At 38.2% G+C, this 16,952-nt stretch overlaps 2 protein-coding genes across 2 annotated transcripts; both read left to right on the forward strand.

Annotated features, from left to right (window-relative positions):
* Window positions 1–2,464: 2,464 nt before the first annotated feature.
* Window positions 2,465–6,394, forward strand: LOC124820195 (uncharacterized). The gene is made up of 2 exons (XM_088116803.1): window positions 2,465–2,913; window positions 4,884–6,394. Exons 1-2 carry the CDS (start codon window positions 2,479–2,481, stop codon window positions 5,124–5,126), a joined length of 678 nt encoding a protein of 225 aa, XP_087972929.1. The 5' UTR covers window positions 2,465–2,478; the 3' UTR covers window positions 5,127–6,394.
* Window positions 6,395–7,088: 694 nt separating this feature from the next.
* On the forward strand, window positions 7,089–9,653 carry LOC148198665 (uncharacterized). Its single transcript, XM_088115889.1, has one exon. The coding sequence runs from the start codon at window positions 7,089–7,091 to the stop codon at window positions 9,651–9,653; it is 2,565 nt and encodes an 854-aa protein (XP_087972015.1).
* The last annotated feature ends 7,299 nt before the right edge of the window (window positions 9,654–16,952 follow it).

Raw genomic sequence — 16,952 nt, forward strand, 5'->3', positions numbered from 1 at the left:
CTTAACTAACGATTGTTTTCTCTGCTTCTCAGATAACTAATGGCACCAAGACCTCTTCCTCAACCTCAACCTCAGGTACATGTTTTTGTCTCATTCGTGTACGTATCAAAGTCAAAGTCAAAATTCATGTATAAGACACGTTCCATTCTTTTTTTTTTAGTTTTTAATATTTTAATTTATTGTATTTTAAATTAATATATAAATATTATTTAATTTTTTAAATTATTATATAATTATTTATAAATTAATTTAATTTAATTTAATAAAATAATTACTATTAATTTAATTTATGTATTATTGTTTAAATAATAATTAAAATATGTTTAAAAATTTTATTAAATCGGATGTGTCACATTGCAGTTTTTTAGTTTTTAGTTTTCTAATTTATTATATTATATGAAAAAAAACATCTCTATCATACCGAAGTAGGACAATCCAGAAAAACATCTCTATTAAACCGAAGAAGCAAAAGCTACGTCATTCGATGCAAAGCTACGTCATTCAGGACCAGTCGATTAAGATGTTCTTGTTGAAGAAGGAATATAAAATAGAACCTTATTGTTTTTCGGAGTTCCATCTCTCGTTACACCAACTAATATTATTAAAAGATTATTATGTGTATCTGTATCAGTATGAAATGGGGGAGTAGGGACGGCAACTGTTAGACCAAGAGTAATGAGGGTCCAGTTTTCTTCCTCCACCTTTAATTTTTATTACAATAATTTTTTTTTCTCTTCTATAATAATTATCTCAGGCACTTTTATTCTTACATTTTTCTTTAACTTAGTACCTCCATTTTTTTTTCTTTGCACTATTGCTTTCCTCTTCACCTCACCCCTACTACGCCACATCTCTACTGTCTTCCATTCCTCAAACGTTCAACTATTCATAGTCTAAGATATACGTTCATCATATTTCTTCGTTTAGATTTCTTTGTTGGATTAAATATGTTTCTGTTCTTTTAATTTGTTCAATTATTGTTACCTTTTGTTATTTTAATTATGGTTTTTATTTATTAGAAAAAAACGAGACAAAAAATAAAATAAAATGAGGGTAATGAAAAGTACGAAAATAATAGGTAACTTCCTTTTTCTCTCAATTGGACCCGCTTTCTATACCCTTAATTTGATGTCAAAAGAAATATTTTTGTAATTTAATCTTTGACTAAGGCCCTCACCAGTACACGGTGGCATCCGTATGATAAATATACCTTCACATTGGACTTATGATACACCCGACATCGGACTATGATAAAATACACCATGGGAGCCATACCCTTTTATGATAAAATATACCATGCGACCATTAGTACTTTTGGTTGATTCCTCATGCTTCTGTATCTCTCTATTATTTTCTTTTATTTCAAAAATATTTTACAATTTTTTATTATTTTTTTTATTCCAAAAATACTTTACACCTTCTCACTATTCTTAACAATCTTTTTCTTTCTCTCTGCATTAATGGAGCATTTATATGGCTTAGATTTAAATTTGTGATATATTACAAAATATAAAATTCAGAGAAAACTTCAATATTAGTGCTTCTACCACTTTCATTTTATAAACTTAAAAGTTAAATGTAAATACAAAATAATAAACATAATAATATTAATAGTAAATAATATATTATTATTATTATTATATATTAACTTTATAATGACGAAAGAACTAAATAAATTTCAAATCTTTAACAAATAACTTTTCTTTTATATTTTAAGTATTTAATAATATTTTTATATTATTTATCTAATAAATTAAATATTTTATTCAAGTTATTTGAGTCAAACATGTTGGTAAGTTAAAACATAATATAATGTTAAAAACTATAGATATTAAATGTAAAAAAAATACACACATATATAAACATTTTTCTAGAAATTTAGAACAAAATTTTATCATTTATTAAGTAATTTGAAGAAAAAAATATATATTGAACAGTGAAAATAAGATTGAATCAAACTTATTTAAGGGAAATGAGCTATGTGAATGCTCCATTAATGTGGAGAAAGAAAGAGAAAGATTGTTGAATATAGTGAGGAGGTGTAAAATATTTTTAAAATAAAAGAAAATAATAGAAAGGTGTAAAACATTTTTGAAATAAAAGAAAATAACGAGGAAGTGCATTAGCACTTGGGTGATGGAGTTAGCAAGCCCCAATGCACCAATGGGAACATTACTACCCTTGTTTATATATATAATCCACTCTTGACTTATGATAAAATACATGGTGACATCCTATTTATGATAAATATACCTTGACATTCGACTAATGATACACCTGACATCCCACTTATGATAAAATACACCATGACATTCGACCATTATTATGACCATTATTATGTGAGAAAATATGATTTGACACACATCTAAATAATCAAAATGAGTTTAACCTATCATTACCCTTCGTGTATATATATAATCCACTCTTAAGAAAAAGGCCACAGCTTTCTTTTAAAGAATATAACCTCCCTAAACTGTGATGAGTTTCTTCAGCATGAAAAGCATAAAGGCAGCTTACCTTGGTCTCATAACATTTCTGTTAGGTTGTATTGGAATCAAGTATGGAATCTCCAAAACCAATCCTTTCCAGAATTCAACTCTTTCTCTTCTCGTCAGTGCTGTGTGTTCCCATCTTATTGCATCCGCAGCTGACATGGGCAATCCAAACACCATCATTATATTTTATTTGTCAGGGATAGTTGCATGTGAAACACTGCTGTGGATTCTCATTGCTCAGCTTTTCTGGTTCTCTCTGGTTAACTTCCTTGTTTTACTGATAGTCAAATTCTTGTTCTCTCACTTCCTCACTCAGCTGCTCCTTCCCTATTTCAACTTCATCACTCAGTTGCTCTCCGGAACACCTCCAAATGGTTCTGACATGCCAAATTCAGAACAGCAACCGCAGGACTCCCAGGTGTAGCATCTCAGATATGGCCCGGTTCATCAATATGTAGTTTTTTAGCTGTGTTTCTGCTATATGCTTATGCTCATATTATGTAGTCTTAATTTTCTCTATTTGTCCTGATCATTACGGGGCATATTAATCCCCAAATCATGAGTTATTATCTGCAAAATAGACCAGGCTATTTTACTTTTATTTTGATTTTCTGTACAAGTTGGAGTAATTAACACAATACTGTTCATAGACCAACTGGGATAGGTAATTCACCATTGGATTGATCAATTTAACTTTTCTTGCTAAGGTTGCAAAAGATTCAATTCAGAAAAGCTCCACTGCAAACATGCTTTAAGGAGGATATATTGGGTAGAACTTTCTGAATTGGGCAATACTTACTGATGAATCCCAATAGCAGAAAGAAAACGATTTCCCCCCATAAGAGTGCTCTTGACAATGTTGATGGACTTAAGACTAGTTAGTTGCTGGATCTTGCTGTATAGAAAACCAAAATAACTTAACTGAACTGAAAACCCTAAGCTCTAAACTGAAAACAACTAATGAAAGACCAAGTTATAGCCGTTTTGTCTGCCGTGACTGATTTTCATTTCTTAACATACACCACTTTCTGCAGTAAATCAAGCGCAACCTCAGTCCTAAACTTCAGGGTCACACCTGCTTTTTTATTTTAAGATAAAGTGTGTCCTAAATATACTGTATATCGCTGTTTAAGATTTATACATGAAGATCTAAGTTTAGTCCTAAACGATGCAAATGTATTTCTATGTATAGCCTCAATTATAAGGTATGAACTACTTTCCAGATATTCTCCTTCTTGGGTTCCATGAATATCAAGATTATAATTTTAAGGGATTTAAGAGATAGTACTGTTTTATTTATTTTTGTCCCCACTTTGAAATAGCTTCATTGCAATTTTGTCCCAATGTATTTGGGTTTTTCCTAGAATGTTTGTAAAGGTGTTATTAGTAATGAGGTATTTTATGGTTCAGTAGGGGATTGAGTTGCACCATTACTTTTTGATTTCTGTTTATCACATTTATTATCATCATTTTGCCTCAACATGATTAAAATATCCTACATCTGTTTTTGTTTCTAAGTTTTCTAGCTCAAGTTGTGTAAAATTGAATTCAGTGCTGCCTAGTTCTAGTCTAAGAAATGCTTTTAAAAACATTGTATAGGTCATTATTTACTGTGGAGCCTTTAAAGTGAAAACATACACTTCTCCATAACAGGACTATTTTTGTTTGTCAATCATGATGTTGTTGTTGAGGACTATAGAAGGGTACTACCAATGGTAGGATAACTGAAACAAGAAAAAATAATAAAAAATCTGGAACATTGGCTGGGATTTAGTTTACTTGTTGGCCATAGTGCATGAATTATAATAAACTCCTTGACATGTGATCAATTCCTACTGAAGAAAAAACCTGCTACGTTAGTATAGTGCTAAAAAGAGCTGAACTGAACAAAGCATATGATTCTACAAACTTAAAAACATTTAGAAAAACCCCAAAACCCAGTCCTAAACCACTTCTTATGCTGTCAAAATGTCTTAAGATTTCCACAATATATGAATGCAGCATTATTTGAGGTTTATCTGTAAAATCCAATTTTATTCCAACGAAATTCAAATGTAGTTTTTGTTTGGATGCGAATGTCATTATAAGTTCTAACAAGTTTGGAGTTGTTGTAAACGAGACAGCACCATCCTTTTCTCTTTATTAGATAACTTTTTATGCGCTTAGTCCCTTCATACCAGACAGGAGTGTAGTGAAGGCAATAGATTACATCATCCCACAATAATAGCTTCATTTCTATTGTCACAATTTAGTTGGGTTTTTCTTTTTCAAATATCTTGATTTGCTACCAAGACAATTTCTGTCAGTAACAGAGTTTCTCTCTCCCATGCTCTTGAAATTCTTCAAATTGAACTTGCCATCCTGTTTAATTTTCTTTTTCTTTTGCAGCTTCTCTCTGTCCTTGGGGATTGCAAGGAATGGCATGACATCTATTCTTTCAGTAATGACACGGAAGACTGTTGCCATTTCTCCCAATATCCTTTTAACTGCATATTTCCTTTCTTCTTTATTTCTGTTTTCTCCATGTTTTTTCTTTGTACTTTAATGCTTGTTTTTCTTCTCTGGAAACTTAAAATGGATTACATTAGTTGTTCATTTTGCAACTCCATTTACATGTTGATAGGGAGTTAATTGTATATAGGAGAAGAGGTAAAGGCAATGAGCCTAACTGCCAAGGCAGTTAGGAAATGGGGAAATGGGTTTCTGTTAATTCTGTTAGTAGTTGGTATAAAAGGGGGGAAACGAGTGTATGTCAGTAGTTTTGGAGTCTTATTGATTGTGCAAGAACTCTTGTAGTTCTTTGGGGAGAGGTTAAGCTCTCTGAGTATCTTGTATTCACCATTCTTCTTGATTCTTTGGCAATAAAAGGAGGCTGTATAATTCAGAGAACTTGTCCTGTGTGGTGTTTCTAGTGTTATTCTTAGGTTCTTGATTAAAAGAACCTATCATTTGGTCCGACCTACCGGATCCGATAGGAGGAGAACCAGTGATGGGTAGCGAGACGGAGGGAAGACTGATAACTTGGAGATCACAGTGGAGGGAATTAAAGAGGAGACCGCGGCAATCAGACGCGATTTGCAACAAATGATGAGGTTGATGAGTGGGGGTGCAAACCATCAAGGGGGTGGTTCTGAGGGAAGCAGCAGTTCAGTGAATGATAATCAGGGGAGAGGCGATACTGGGGGAATATCGCACAACTGGAGGAAGAAAGTGGAATTGCCATCCTTTGAAGGCGGAGACTGATAAGTGTGAAAAACAGATGTTTTGACACTTATAAATGATCTCAATTTTGTAATTATTTATGTTATTACTCAGTGAAAAGTCGTAATAGGAAGTAGATTGTGTTGTAAATTATTGTTCAGGAAAAGTTGCACAAAAGTGAATTTGTCAGCCAATTCTCGCATAGTAGAAGCAAAATTCGCAGAGCCAGGAGAATCCATTCGCATAGCGCACCATAATTGGTTCGCTGAGCGAATCATGCCAGTTTGGAGATTGCAAGTCTTGCATTCGCACAGCGCACCAGAGGCTGTGCGCTTAGCGAGTTGGTGCAGTTGAGTGCTGAATTAATTTTAATTCGCACAGCGAATCTGCTTCTGTGCGCTGAGCGAATAGAGCAGTTTTATGAGAAATAAACTGTCTCTTAAAAGACGTGCTTTGGAGTATAGAGAGGGGGGAGACTGAAAAATAGAATTTTTGGAGGAGAACTGATCTGGAGACCATCAGGAGACCTCTCTGAAGACATCAAGACTGCACATCATGCAAGGAATTGCAGAAATGAGTATGTTTGTGATGTCTAGGATAGGCTAAACTTTTATTCGTTGGAATTGACTGTAATGGCTGACATTTGATGTAATCTTTCCTGTTCAATATAAATTGTGTTCGTATGCTTTTCTTGTTTACTTTTTATTTTATTTTACGGAAGTAAAATAAACTTGTTTTTATATTTAAATTGTACTGGGAAGTAAATTTGAGTATTAACGCAAGAAAAGCAACCAGAAGGAAAGATGCTAGGAATAGTTTCAATTCTCCTGGTCATCAATAACATCGTTCTTAATGCAAAGTTTATGTTTACTTACTTAAGGAATTAAGAATTGAACATAATTCTTTAGAACTTGTTTTAAGGAATTAAACCAAGATACTGTGATGTTGATGTGTGAACGCAAGTTATATTGCTCAGATTAGTCACTGTAATGTGGTCATGAAGTCAATTCCAATGAAGCTTTCTTTAAATTTTAATTTCAATTTTAAATTGTCATCTAGCTTGAAACTGTTAATTCACCTATATTTTGTTGTTCAATTGATTTTGATAAATAAATTTTAATTGAATAACGTAACACAAATTCCCTGAGGAGAACGATACTTTATTTATCACTGTATTACTTGTAACGATTTGGTATACTTGCCAAAAAGTTATCAAGTTTTTGGCGCCGTTGCCGGGGAAATTGATTGTTTAGTTATTTAATTAGTTGTTTATCAAATTCAATTTTGTTCCCATCTCCGTAAATTCATTGTTTTAGTTTTCTGTGTATCTGTATATATTGTGTTGTTCCTGTTGTTATTTCTTGGGTTGGTCATTGGAGATTTTTGTTCTGTATGCCACGCAGAACAAAATCTGAAGATTTATTGTTTGATTCTGAGATTGAAAGGACAGCCCGTAGAAATAATAGTAGGCGTAGAAAAGAAAATAGAAAAAAAGAAGCTAGAGAATCCAGCTTATCTTCAAACGCTTGTTCTTCATCTGATAAAGAGGGTAAAAAGATGGAGGAAAATAGTGAAAATGAACAAAGAAGGCGTACGTTGGAAGATTATGCTTCAGTGACTGTACCTACATCTTTCAACAGTATAGCCAAACCTGTGATAATTGCGGCTAACATGGAAATGAAGCCAGCATTGATACATCTTGTTCAAAGTAATCAGTTTTCAGGATTGTCACACGAAAATCCCTATGATCATCTGGCAACTTTTAATGAATATTGCAACACTGTGAAAATGTTGAATGTGTCAGAGGATGCAATCAGACTTAGTCTTTTTCCATTTTCCTTGGCAGGCAATGCCAAGAAATGGTTAAATTCTTTTCCTGAGAGAAGTCTGACAGGTTGGGATGATGTTGTGTCAAAGTTTTTGCATAAGTATTTCCCTCAATCAAAAATAAACAAAGGCAAGCAAGAGATATCCTCTTTTCAACAAGAACCTGAAGAGACTTTGAGTCAGACATGGGATAGGTTTAAGGGATTGTTAAGAAAGACTCCCATACATGGATTTGATGTCCCCACTCAATTGAACCTGTTCTTAGGAGGGTTAAAATCTCACACAAAATTGATGCTAGATGCCTCAGCAGGAGGTAACATTAGGTGGAAGACACCTGATGAAGCTCATGAAATTATTGAAAATATGGCATCTAGTGACAATGATGTTCAGAGTGAGAGAGGACAAAATCAAAAGAAGGGAATGTTTGAGTTGCAATCCCAAGATGCCTTATTAGCCCAAAATAAAATTATGACTCAACAGCTTGAGTCTTTGATGAAAAAGGTATCACAGCTACAAATTCAAAATGTATCACAGGCACAACATACTGTGCAAGGATGTGAACTGTGTGGTGGAGAGCACCAAAATGGACAGTGTGCTATTCAGTCTAATGCAAAGGAAGAGGTCAATTACATGGGAAATCAAGGCCGTTCAGGAAATTATGGAAATTATAATCAAGGCTGGAAACCTCATCCTAGCATGGGTCAGGCTAGTTCTAGTAGACCACCACAACAACAGTTTCAACAACAACCTACTCTTTCTGATAGGACATCCAAGCTTGAAGAAACTTTGCAACAATTTATGCAAGTATCCATCTCCAACCATAAAAGCACTGAAGCTTCTATTAGAAACTTGGAGACACAAGTGAGTCAAATTGCAAAGAAGTTGGATGAGACATCTGAAAAGAAATTTGTGGCTAAGAATGAAGTTCACTCCAGGGAGGAATGTAATGTCATAATAACCAGAAGTGGAAAAGAAGTGGGGTTTGATTCCAAGGAGAAGCCGACAAATAAAGAGGTTGAAGCACACATAGAGGATGATCAAAAGGAGGTGATTGAAGAAGAAGAATGTAGAAACAGGAATGAAGCTGGAAGACAAAAAGAGCAAGTGTTGGTGGAGCAACTTCCTTATCCTAAAAATACTTCACAGAAGGATAAGGAAAGACAAATGGATAGGTTCAAGAAGATATTTAATCAACTTGAGATTACTTTGCCCTTGACTGAAGCACTGCAACAAATTCCTGCTTATGCAAAATATGTGAAGAAATTCCTCAGTAAAAAGAAGAAGTATTTAGATGAGGAAACAATTGAAGTGCAAGGAAATTGCAGTGCAATTATGCAGAAAGCTCTACCTCCAAAAGTCAAAGATCCAGGGAGTTTCACTATCCCTTGCACCATTGGAAATCACAATATAGGGAAGGCTCTTGTTGATTTAGGTGCTAGCATTAATTTGATGCCCCTATCTATGCTCAAAAAGATTGGTGGCCTTGAAGTCAAGTCAACAAGAATGATCTTGCAAATGGCAGATAGGTCCATTAAGCATCCATATGGTGTAGTGGAAGATGTGGTGATTAAAGTTGATAACCTAAAATTCCCTGTTGATTTTGTAGTCATGGAAATGGAGGAAGGTGTAGATATGCCTCTCATTCTTGGTAGACCTTTCATGAAGACAGCTAAGGTTGTCATTAATGTTGATGATGGAACTGTAAAATTAAAAGACCAAGATGAAGAGGTGATATTTAATGTCTTTAAAGAGGTGGAGAAAAATCAAGAGGAAAAGACTAGTTCCAAAGTAAAAGATGAAGTTTTAGCAATTACTAGTCTTTCAAGGCAAGTTGCCAAGTTGGCCAAGAATAATCTTAATTGTTTCAATCCAAAAGTGAAGGAAAGAGATAAAGATAAGGAAAAGCAAAGAGTTCATCAACAAATTGAAGTGAAAAGTGATGAACTCAAACCTGGAAAACCTGTGAATCTGAAGAACAGGTTATGGGTCATCAAGGACATAAAGGCAAATGGAGTACTCGAAATTGAGGCTCCATATTCAAGAAGAATTAAGTTGGTGACAAGAAAGTTACTCAGAAAATGTTGGTGTCATGAGAGGAAGAAACACACCAACATCAACAATCCAACTTAACCATGAGATTCTGGGTCAAGCTAGTGACGTTAAAGAAGCGCTTGCTAGGAGGCACCCTAGCACATGTTTGTATATATTTGTGTTTGTTGATTGTGTTTGCTGTAATTTTTATGTTGAGTGTGGAGAGGATGTGCTGTGACACACTTGTCGCATAGCGCACAGCTGAGGTGCGCTAGGCGAGAAGTTGAAATTTTTGGAAGCTAGAGTTTATTCGCACAGCGCACACCATGCGCTATGCGAGTGTGTAGAGTCTCGCACAGCGAATCCTATGCGCTTTGCATCTAGAATTGAATTAATTTATTCGCATAGCGCATAAGACAAGCTGAGCGAGCAATGGTTGTGGGAGCTGAAGGCTTAATTTTCGCTTTGCGAAAACAGCAGAGCGAAAACTGTATGTGAGAAGGAAAGTTGTGCTTTTTCGCACAGCGCATAGCTGAAGTGCGCTCTGCGAATTAGTACTTTTTAAAAAAAAAAAAAAAAAAAAAAAAAAAAATGATTTTCGCATAGCGCACAACCCTTAGTGCGCTGTGCGAAAGATGAAAAAAAAAAATAATAATAATAATAAATTAATAAAACGTGTGTCAGTGTGCATTAACTGCACACCGATTCGCATAGCGCACACACCTTCGTGCGCTATGCGAATCTACACTGCGAAGGGTTATTTCAGAAAATAACCTTTCACTTTCACTTTCTGTCTCTCTCACGTTCGCACAGCGCCAGTGACCATTTCTTCTCTGTTTCCACCACAATCAACCACTTTGCTAGTGGTTCTGATCACCCTTGCATCTCCACTTCTCTCCATTGTTCCTTCTTTCTCATCAAGGTTGGTTTTCTTTTCTTCTCTGAAGTTTCTGTTCATAGTTCTGTTCATAGGATTTCATTTGTCTAGGAGTTCCATGCTTCTGTTTTGTCCATGTTTTAGTAGTCCATTGGCTGTGCGAACGTATAGTTGCTCCATAGGAAATGATTTAATCTGGTTTGCTGCACTGCCAAGCGAATCACTCGCATAGCGCTCTCATTTTTCTGTGATCTGGTTTGATGCACTCGCATAGCGCACCACATCTGTGCGCATAGCGAGCTCCACTGATTTCGCACAGCGACATTGGTCGCATAGCGAGAGGAAAATCCCATTTTCCAAAAATACGAGTTTATTCGCTTAGCGACAGCATTCGCATAGCGAAACTGCTCAGGCAGAAACCTTCCCTTGCTTCAATTTTCTGTTCTAATCCATCCTATGCGTCTGTTTGCACTGTTTCTTGATATTTGCAGATGGCACCTCCAAAAAAAATACTCAAGAGAAAAAGAGGAAGACCACAAAAGGGTCTTCTTCTCGATCACAACCGGCACAAGCACAGGAGGAGAACCTGGTTCTCAACTATGATCAGAACCGGTTTGTTTCAGAGATAGCCCAGGAGCGTTTCATGCAGAACATTATGGGCAGAGGACTGTTGCCCGAGAGAAGGATTGAATTGAACCCTGGGGAGTATGACCACATCTGGGCAGAAGTTGAGAGAAGAAAATGGGACTATGTATTAGCAAATCTGCCAGATGAAATTGATGAAGTGTTGGTGAAAGAGTTTTATGCAAATGCTTGGGACCCTGAGCGAGCACAGTCACCTAACACGCGAGCTTCTACAGTGAGAGGCAAACTCATTCGCTTTGACAGGAAGGCTCTGAACAGGCTGATGCACACTCTCATGTACATCCCCTGTCCACTTGGGACCTTTATGTCAGGACATCCTGACCATGATTTGATTGTCTCCACTTTGTGCTTACCAGGTTATGGGTATCAGCTTGGTACTAGTGGTACACCAGTGCGGATATTGAGGAAGCATTTGAACTCACTGGCCACTATTTGGAGCACATTTTCTTTCACCAACATCTGCCCCAACTCTCATACATCTGATATCAACCTGGAACGCTCCTATTTGGTGTATGGCATTATCACAGGTATTGATATGGATATCGGAGCGTTCATTTCTCAGGAGATTGCTCTTATGGCTGATAATGACGCCTGTAAACTTGGCTTCCCTGCGTTGATCACTGCCTTATGCAAGGCGAATGGAGTTACAGGGGTCTCAGACATCACTCTGAAACTGCAACCTCCCCTCAACAAAAGATTCTTTGACCGTAACTGTGCTAACAGGGGAGAGTTGTCTGCTGAGCATGCCCCTCCTCCAGTTCCTCCTCCACGTCGGAATGTCAGAGCTAGACCACCTGTAGCGCCGTCTGTTCCTTCACCTGATCTTTTCACACGCTACATGCAGCAGAGTCTGGCTAGACAGGACGACATCCACGACTGGTGCAATACTATGCGTCAGGGTCAGGTGTCCTTACAGGAGAGCATGTATCATTTGTCCTTGGGCATCCCTGATTTTCCTCCAGATTCACTGATGACTGGAGAGCAGTTTGCAGCGCAGATTCCATGGCCTGAGGGCAGGCCAGAGTCTAGGTGGGGGAGTGCCTTTCCAGGAGCACCTGAGCCAGAGTTAGATGAGCAGGAGGACATGATGGCAGGTGATGGTGATGAGGAGGCAGAGGAGCCAGATCCCAGATGGGTACAGCAGAGTTATCATTCGCAGGAGAGCCAGTGGAGATCCAGGCCAGATGCGTCCTGGTAGAGTGGTAGAGTGCTGATGGACAGATGTTATTGATGTGTTATTTATGTTTTTGTTATGTTGTTTTTAGATGTTTCAGTTTAGATGTTATTGTGGAACTCAGTTTATTTGTGATGTTGGTTGTGGTTGTAAAGACTTTGAGGTTTTGATTTAATGACTATGCATTGTCTGATTAAGTTATGTGATTCCTGATGATGATGACATGTATGTTTGTGGTTACTGTGCTTTAAAATTTTTATCTGTGTGTATGAATATGACCAGATTTGTGAGTGTTGAGCGCATATACTGATTGAGAGATATTGAATTGTCTGGATATGGACTTGGATTTTGCATGAGTTTGATTCTACGTACACACACTTTTTGGTTAAGGATGAAAAAGGCCCTGTTTGTATTGATTATATAGCTACTTGGCCAGATAGCCTACCTTTAGACACTGTGATACATTTGTGAACCCTTTTGAGCCTTGAAAATTTTTTTTTTTTTTTTTTTTTTCTCCTTCCACCTTGAGCCTATTAGATGATATCCTACCTTACACCTTAGAAGAGAACATGTATTATGTTTTAAAGGAGGTTAAGGTTGAATTCAAGTTTGGGGGAAAGAAAAAAATATGAAAGAAAAAAAAAAAAAGGAAGAAGCTCAAAATGAAAGAAAAGGTTGAGCTGTGAAAGAAAATGGTATGTGATAAATGATATATTTTGGGATTTGAGTACTGTATTGGGAATTGAAGTTGTTCTCTTCTTAATAGGTGTCTTTGAATCCAAGAAAAACCATGATTCTTTTTCTAGCCAAGCCAAGCCTTAACCTGAAAAGACCTTTGGACTTAACCAATAGTGTGTGAAGTGTGTGAATCAAATGAAATGTAAAAGCTGATGAAGTTCTATGACAATTCTGCTGTGAGGACAAACACTGTGAGTGGTGAGACTGATAAATGCTGATCTGGTTTTACATATTCTATACACAGGTGAATTTTTGAGTATTGTACTGTATCATACCTGTTTGAATCTTTAGGAATGCATGTGATTTGTCTGATGTGTAAAGTCATTCTATCAAAACGTCAAAGGTGTGTTATGTGTTGTTCATATGTTTCTGTTATTTCCTGAGGGCATGAAATAGTTCAAGTTTGGGGGAGTTGATAAGTGTGAAAAACAGATGTTTTGACACTTATAAATGATCTCAATTTTGTAATTATTTATGTTATTACTCAGTGAAAAGTCGTAATAGGAAGTAGATTGTGTTGTAAATTATTGTTCAGGAAAAGTTGCACAAAAGTGAATTTGTCAGCCAATTCTCGCATAGTAGAAGCAAAATTCGCAGAGCCAGGAGAATCCATTCGCATAGCGCACCATAATTGGTTCGCTGAGCGAATCATGCCAGTTTGGAGATTGCAAGTCTTGCATTCGCACAGCGCACCAGAGGCTGTGCGCTTAGCGAGTTGGTGCAGTTGAGTGCTGAATTAATTTTAATTCGCACAGCGAATCTGCTTCTGTGCGCTGAGCGAATAGAGCAGTTTTATGAGAAATAAACTGTCTCTTAAAAGACGTGCTTTGGAGTATAGAGAGGGGGGAGACTGAAAAATAGAATTTTTGGAGGAGAACTGATCTGGAGACCATCAGGAGACCTCTCTGAAGACATCAAGACTGCACATCATGCAAGGAATTGCAGAAATGAGTATGTTTGTGATGTCTAGGATAGGCTAAACTTTTATTCGTTGGAATTGACTGTAATGGCTGACATTTGATGTAATCTTTCCTGTTCAATATAAATTGTGTTCGTATGCTTTTCTTGTTTACTTTTTATTTTATTTTACGGAAGTAAAATAAACTTGTTTTTATATTTAAATTGTACTGGGAAGTAAATTTGAGTATTAACGCAAGAAAAGCAACCAGAAGGAAAGATGCTAGGAATAGTTTCAATTCTCCTGGTCATCAATAACATCGTTCTTAATGCAAAGTTTATGTTTACTTACTTAAGGAATTAAGAATTGAACATAATTCTTTAGAACTTGTTTTAAGGAATTAAACCAAGATACTGTGATGTTGATGTGTGAACGCAAGTTATATTGCTCAGATTAGTCACTGTAATGTGGTCATGAAGTCAATTCCAATGAAGCTTTCTTTAAATTTTAATTTCAATTTTAAATTGTCATCTAGCTTGAAACTGTTAATTCACCTATATTTTGTTGTTCAATTGATTTTGATAAATAAATTTTAATTGAATAACGTAACACAAATTCCCTGAGGAGAACGATACTTTATTTATCACTGTATTACTTGTAACGATTTGGTATACTTGCCAAAAAGTTATCAGAGACCCATACATCTGGATTAATCGAGCCGAAAGATTTTTCGAAATCCAGAAAGTGGCTGAGGAGGACAAAGTGGAACTCGCTTACATTAGCATGGAGGGGAGCGCGAGTTATTGGTTCAAGTATTGGCGGGAGAAAACCAAGAACCGGACATGGATGGGTTTGAAGATGGGGTTGATTAATCGCTTCGGTGGTGGGTCCAGGGGGACGGTCTACGAACAAATGGCCACTATGAGACAGGAGGGAACGCTTGAAGAGTTTGTAAGGAGTTTCGAGATGTTACTGGGTCAGACCCAGGGCCTGTCGGAGGAGTTGATTCTGGGTTTCTTCTTGGCGGGGTTGCGGGAAGACATTAAGGGCCAAGTCAGAATCCAGGGTCCCCCAGACTTGATGGTTGCGATTAGGGTGGCGAGAGACGTGGAGGACGCCATAAACCGTGGAGGCGGAGGAGCGTGGAATGGGATCAAGGCGACTCACGCGGGTACGCGAACCTCGGCGTCGATCGTAAGGGCTGAGGGAGATCGCAGTTTCGCGACAAGGATCGGCGGGACAGACGGAGTGGGCCCGGCCAGAAGAGACGGTTCGGCAGTGGCGAATAGCACCAACGCGAAGGGTAATAACACGACCGGAGGAGAAAACAAGAATCGGATGGTTAGAAACTTGCCCTACCCAGAGTTTCTAAAGAGGCGGGAAGAAGGGAGATGTTTCCGATGCGGAGGTCCGTTTGCACCGGGTCACAGATGTGCGGAAAGGGGGTTACGAGTACTGTTACTCGCGGAAGATGAGGAAGGGGAGTTGGAGGAAAGCGCTAACCTGGAGGTGAAACCCATGGAGCTCTCAGCATGTTCGGCGGAGGGTCTGACACCTCCCAAGACCATGAAGTTGACCGGGCTGATAGGAGGAAGACGCGTGGTAGTCTTGATTGACAGCGGAGCCAGCCATAACTTCATTAGCAGAAAACTGGTGGAGGAACTGGGACTTCCAAACACCCTCCTACGCCGTGAGTCTGGGTGACGGGTGTAAGAGATGGAAGAGCGGAAGGTGTGAGAAGGTGGAATTGAAGCTGGGAAAGGTGACGGTGGAGGAAGTCATGCATGTGTTTGAACTAGGAGGAGTCGATTTGATATTGGGTATTGCGTGGTTGGCAAAATTGGGGGAAGTGGTTGTTAACTGGAGGGAGATGTCCATGCAATATGTAGTGGATGGTGAGAAGATGAAGATTATCGGCGATCCAGCCCTGGCTCGACAGCTGGTAGAGCCAGGCGCACTAGCAAAGATCACGGATGCTGAGTCATGGTTCTTGGTTTGGGAAATGTGCATAGTGGAACCCAGGTAGACGGTGACGGGATGGATGATTTGACGGAGCAGCAGCAGGCAGAAATCAGAGCAGTTCTGCATGCCCATTACAAGGTGTTTCAGGAGGGAGGTGGATTACCGCCTTCACGTGATGCGCAGCACCGAATAGTGCTTAAGGAGGGCACAAACCCTATAAACGTAAGACCTTATAGGTATCCTTTTTTCATGAAAGAAGAGCTGGAGAAACAGGTAGCGGATATGCTGCGAGCGGGCATCATTCGGCCGAGTCAGAGTCCGTTTTCCAGCTCGGTAATTTTGGTGAAAAAAAAAGATGGAAGCTGGAGGTTCTATGTAGACTACCGGGCATTGAACAAAGCCACTGTACCGGATAAGAACTATTGGATGAGCTTAAGGGTGCCAGGTTCTTCTCTAAGTTGGACCTAAAGACGGGTATCATCAGATACGGATGGGGAAGAGGATATCCACAAGACGGCTTTCAGAACTCACCAGGGCTTGTTTGAATTTTTGGTGATGCCTTTCGGGTTAATGAATGCGCCAGCGACATTTCAAAGTGCCATGAACAGATTAATGGCGTCCTACTTGAGGAAATGGGTGCTCGTTTTTTTTGATGACATCTTGGTATACAGCTCCTCGTGGGAAGAACATCTCCACCATTTAAATTTGGTGCTGCAGCTACTGGAACAGCATGTTTGGGTGGCCAATCCAAAAAAATGTGAGTTTGGGAAACGGAGAATTCAATACTTGGGACATCAGATCTCGGAGCAAGGAGTAGAGATGGACCGAGATAAGGTGAAGGCAGTGCTGGAATGGGAAGAGCCCCGGAATCTGAAGGCATTGAGGGGATTTCTGGGCTTAACGGGGTATTATAGGAGGTTTGTGCAAGGATATGGGGAGTTAGCGGACCCCTCACGGAATTGTTGAAAAAGGGGAAGTTTGAGTGGTCGGAGAGAGCCAGGACAGCCATGGAAACTCTGAAAGCTGCGATGACGTCTGCACCGGTACTGACGTTGCCCGATTTTACACAAGACTTTCACGTGGAGTGTGATGCTTCTGGGAGTG

Source organism: Vigna umbellata, chromosome 5 (assembly GCF_029865625.1).
Source record: "Vigna umbellata cultivar VRB3 chromosome 5, Vumbellata_1.0, whole genome shotgun sequence".
NCBI lineage: Eukaryota > Viridiplantae > Streptophyta > Magnoliopsida > Fabales > Fabaceae > Vigna > Vigna umbellata.

What these genes read in the sequence shown, in the direction of transcription:
- LOC124820195 (XM_088116803.1), top strand. Translation starts at nt 2,479, where the DNA reads ATGAGTTTCTTCAGCATGAAAAGCATAAAGGCAGCTTACCTTGGTCTC. An exon ending in AGCAACCGCAGGACTCCCAG is followed by an intron (nt 2,914 to 4,883) that starts GTGTAGCATCTC and finishes TTTCTTTTGCAG; the next exon opens with CTTCTCTCTGTCCTTGGGGA.
- LOC148198665 (XM_088115889.1), top strand. Translation starts at nt 7,089, where the DNA reads ATGCCACGCAGAACAAAATCTGAAGATTTATTGTTTGATTCTGAGATT.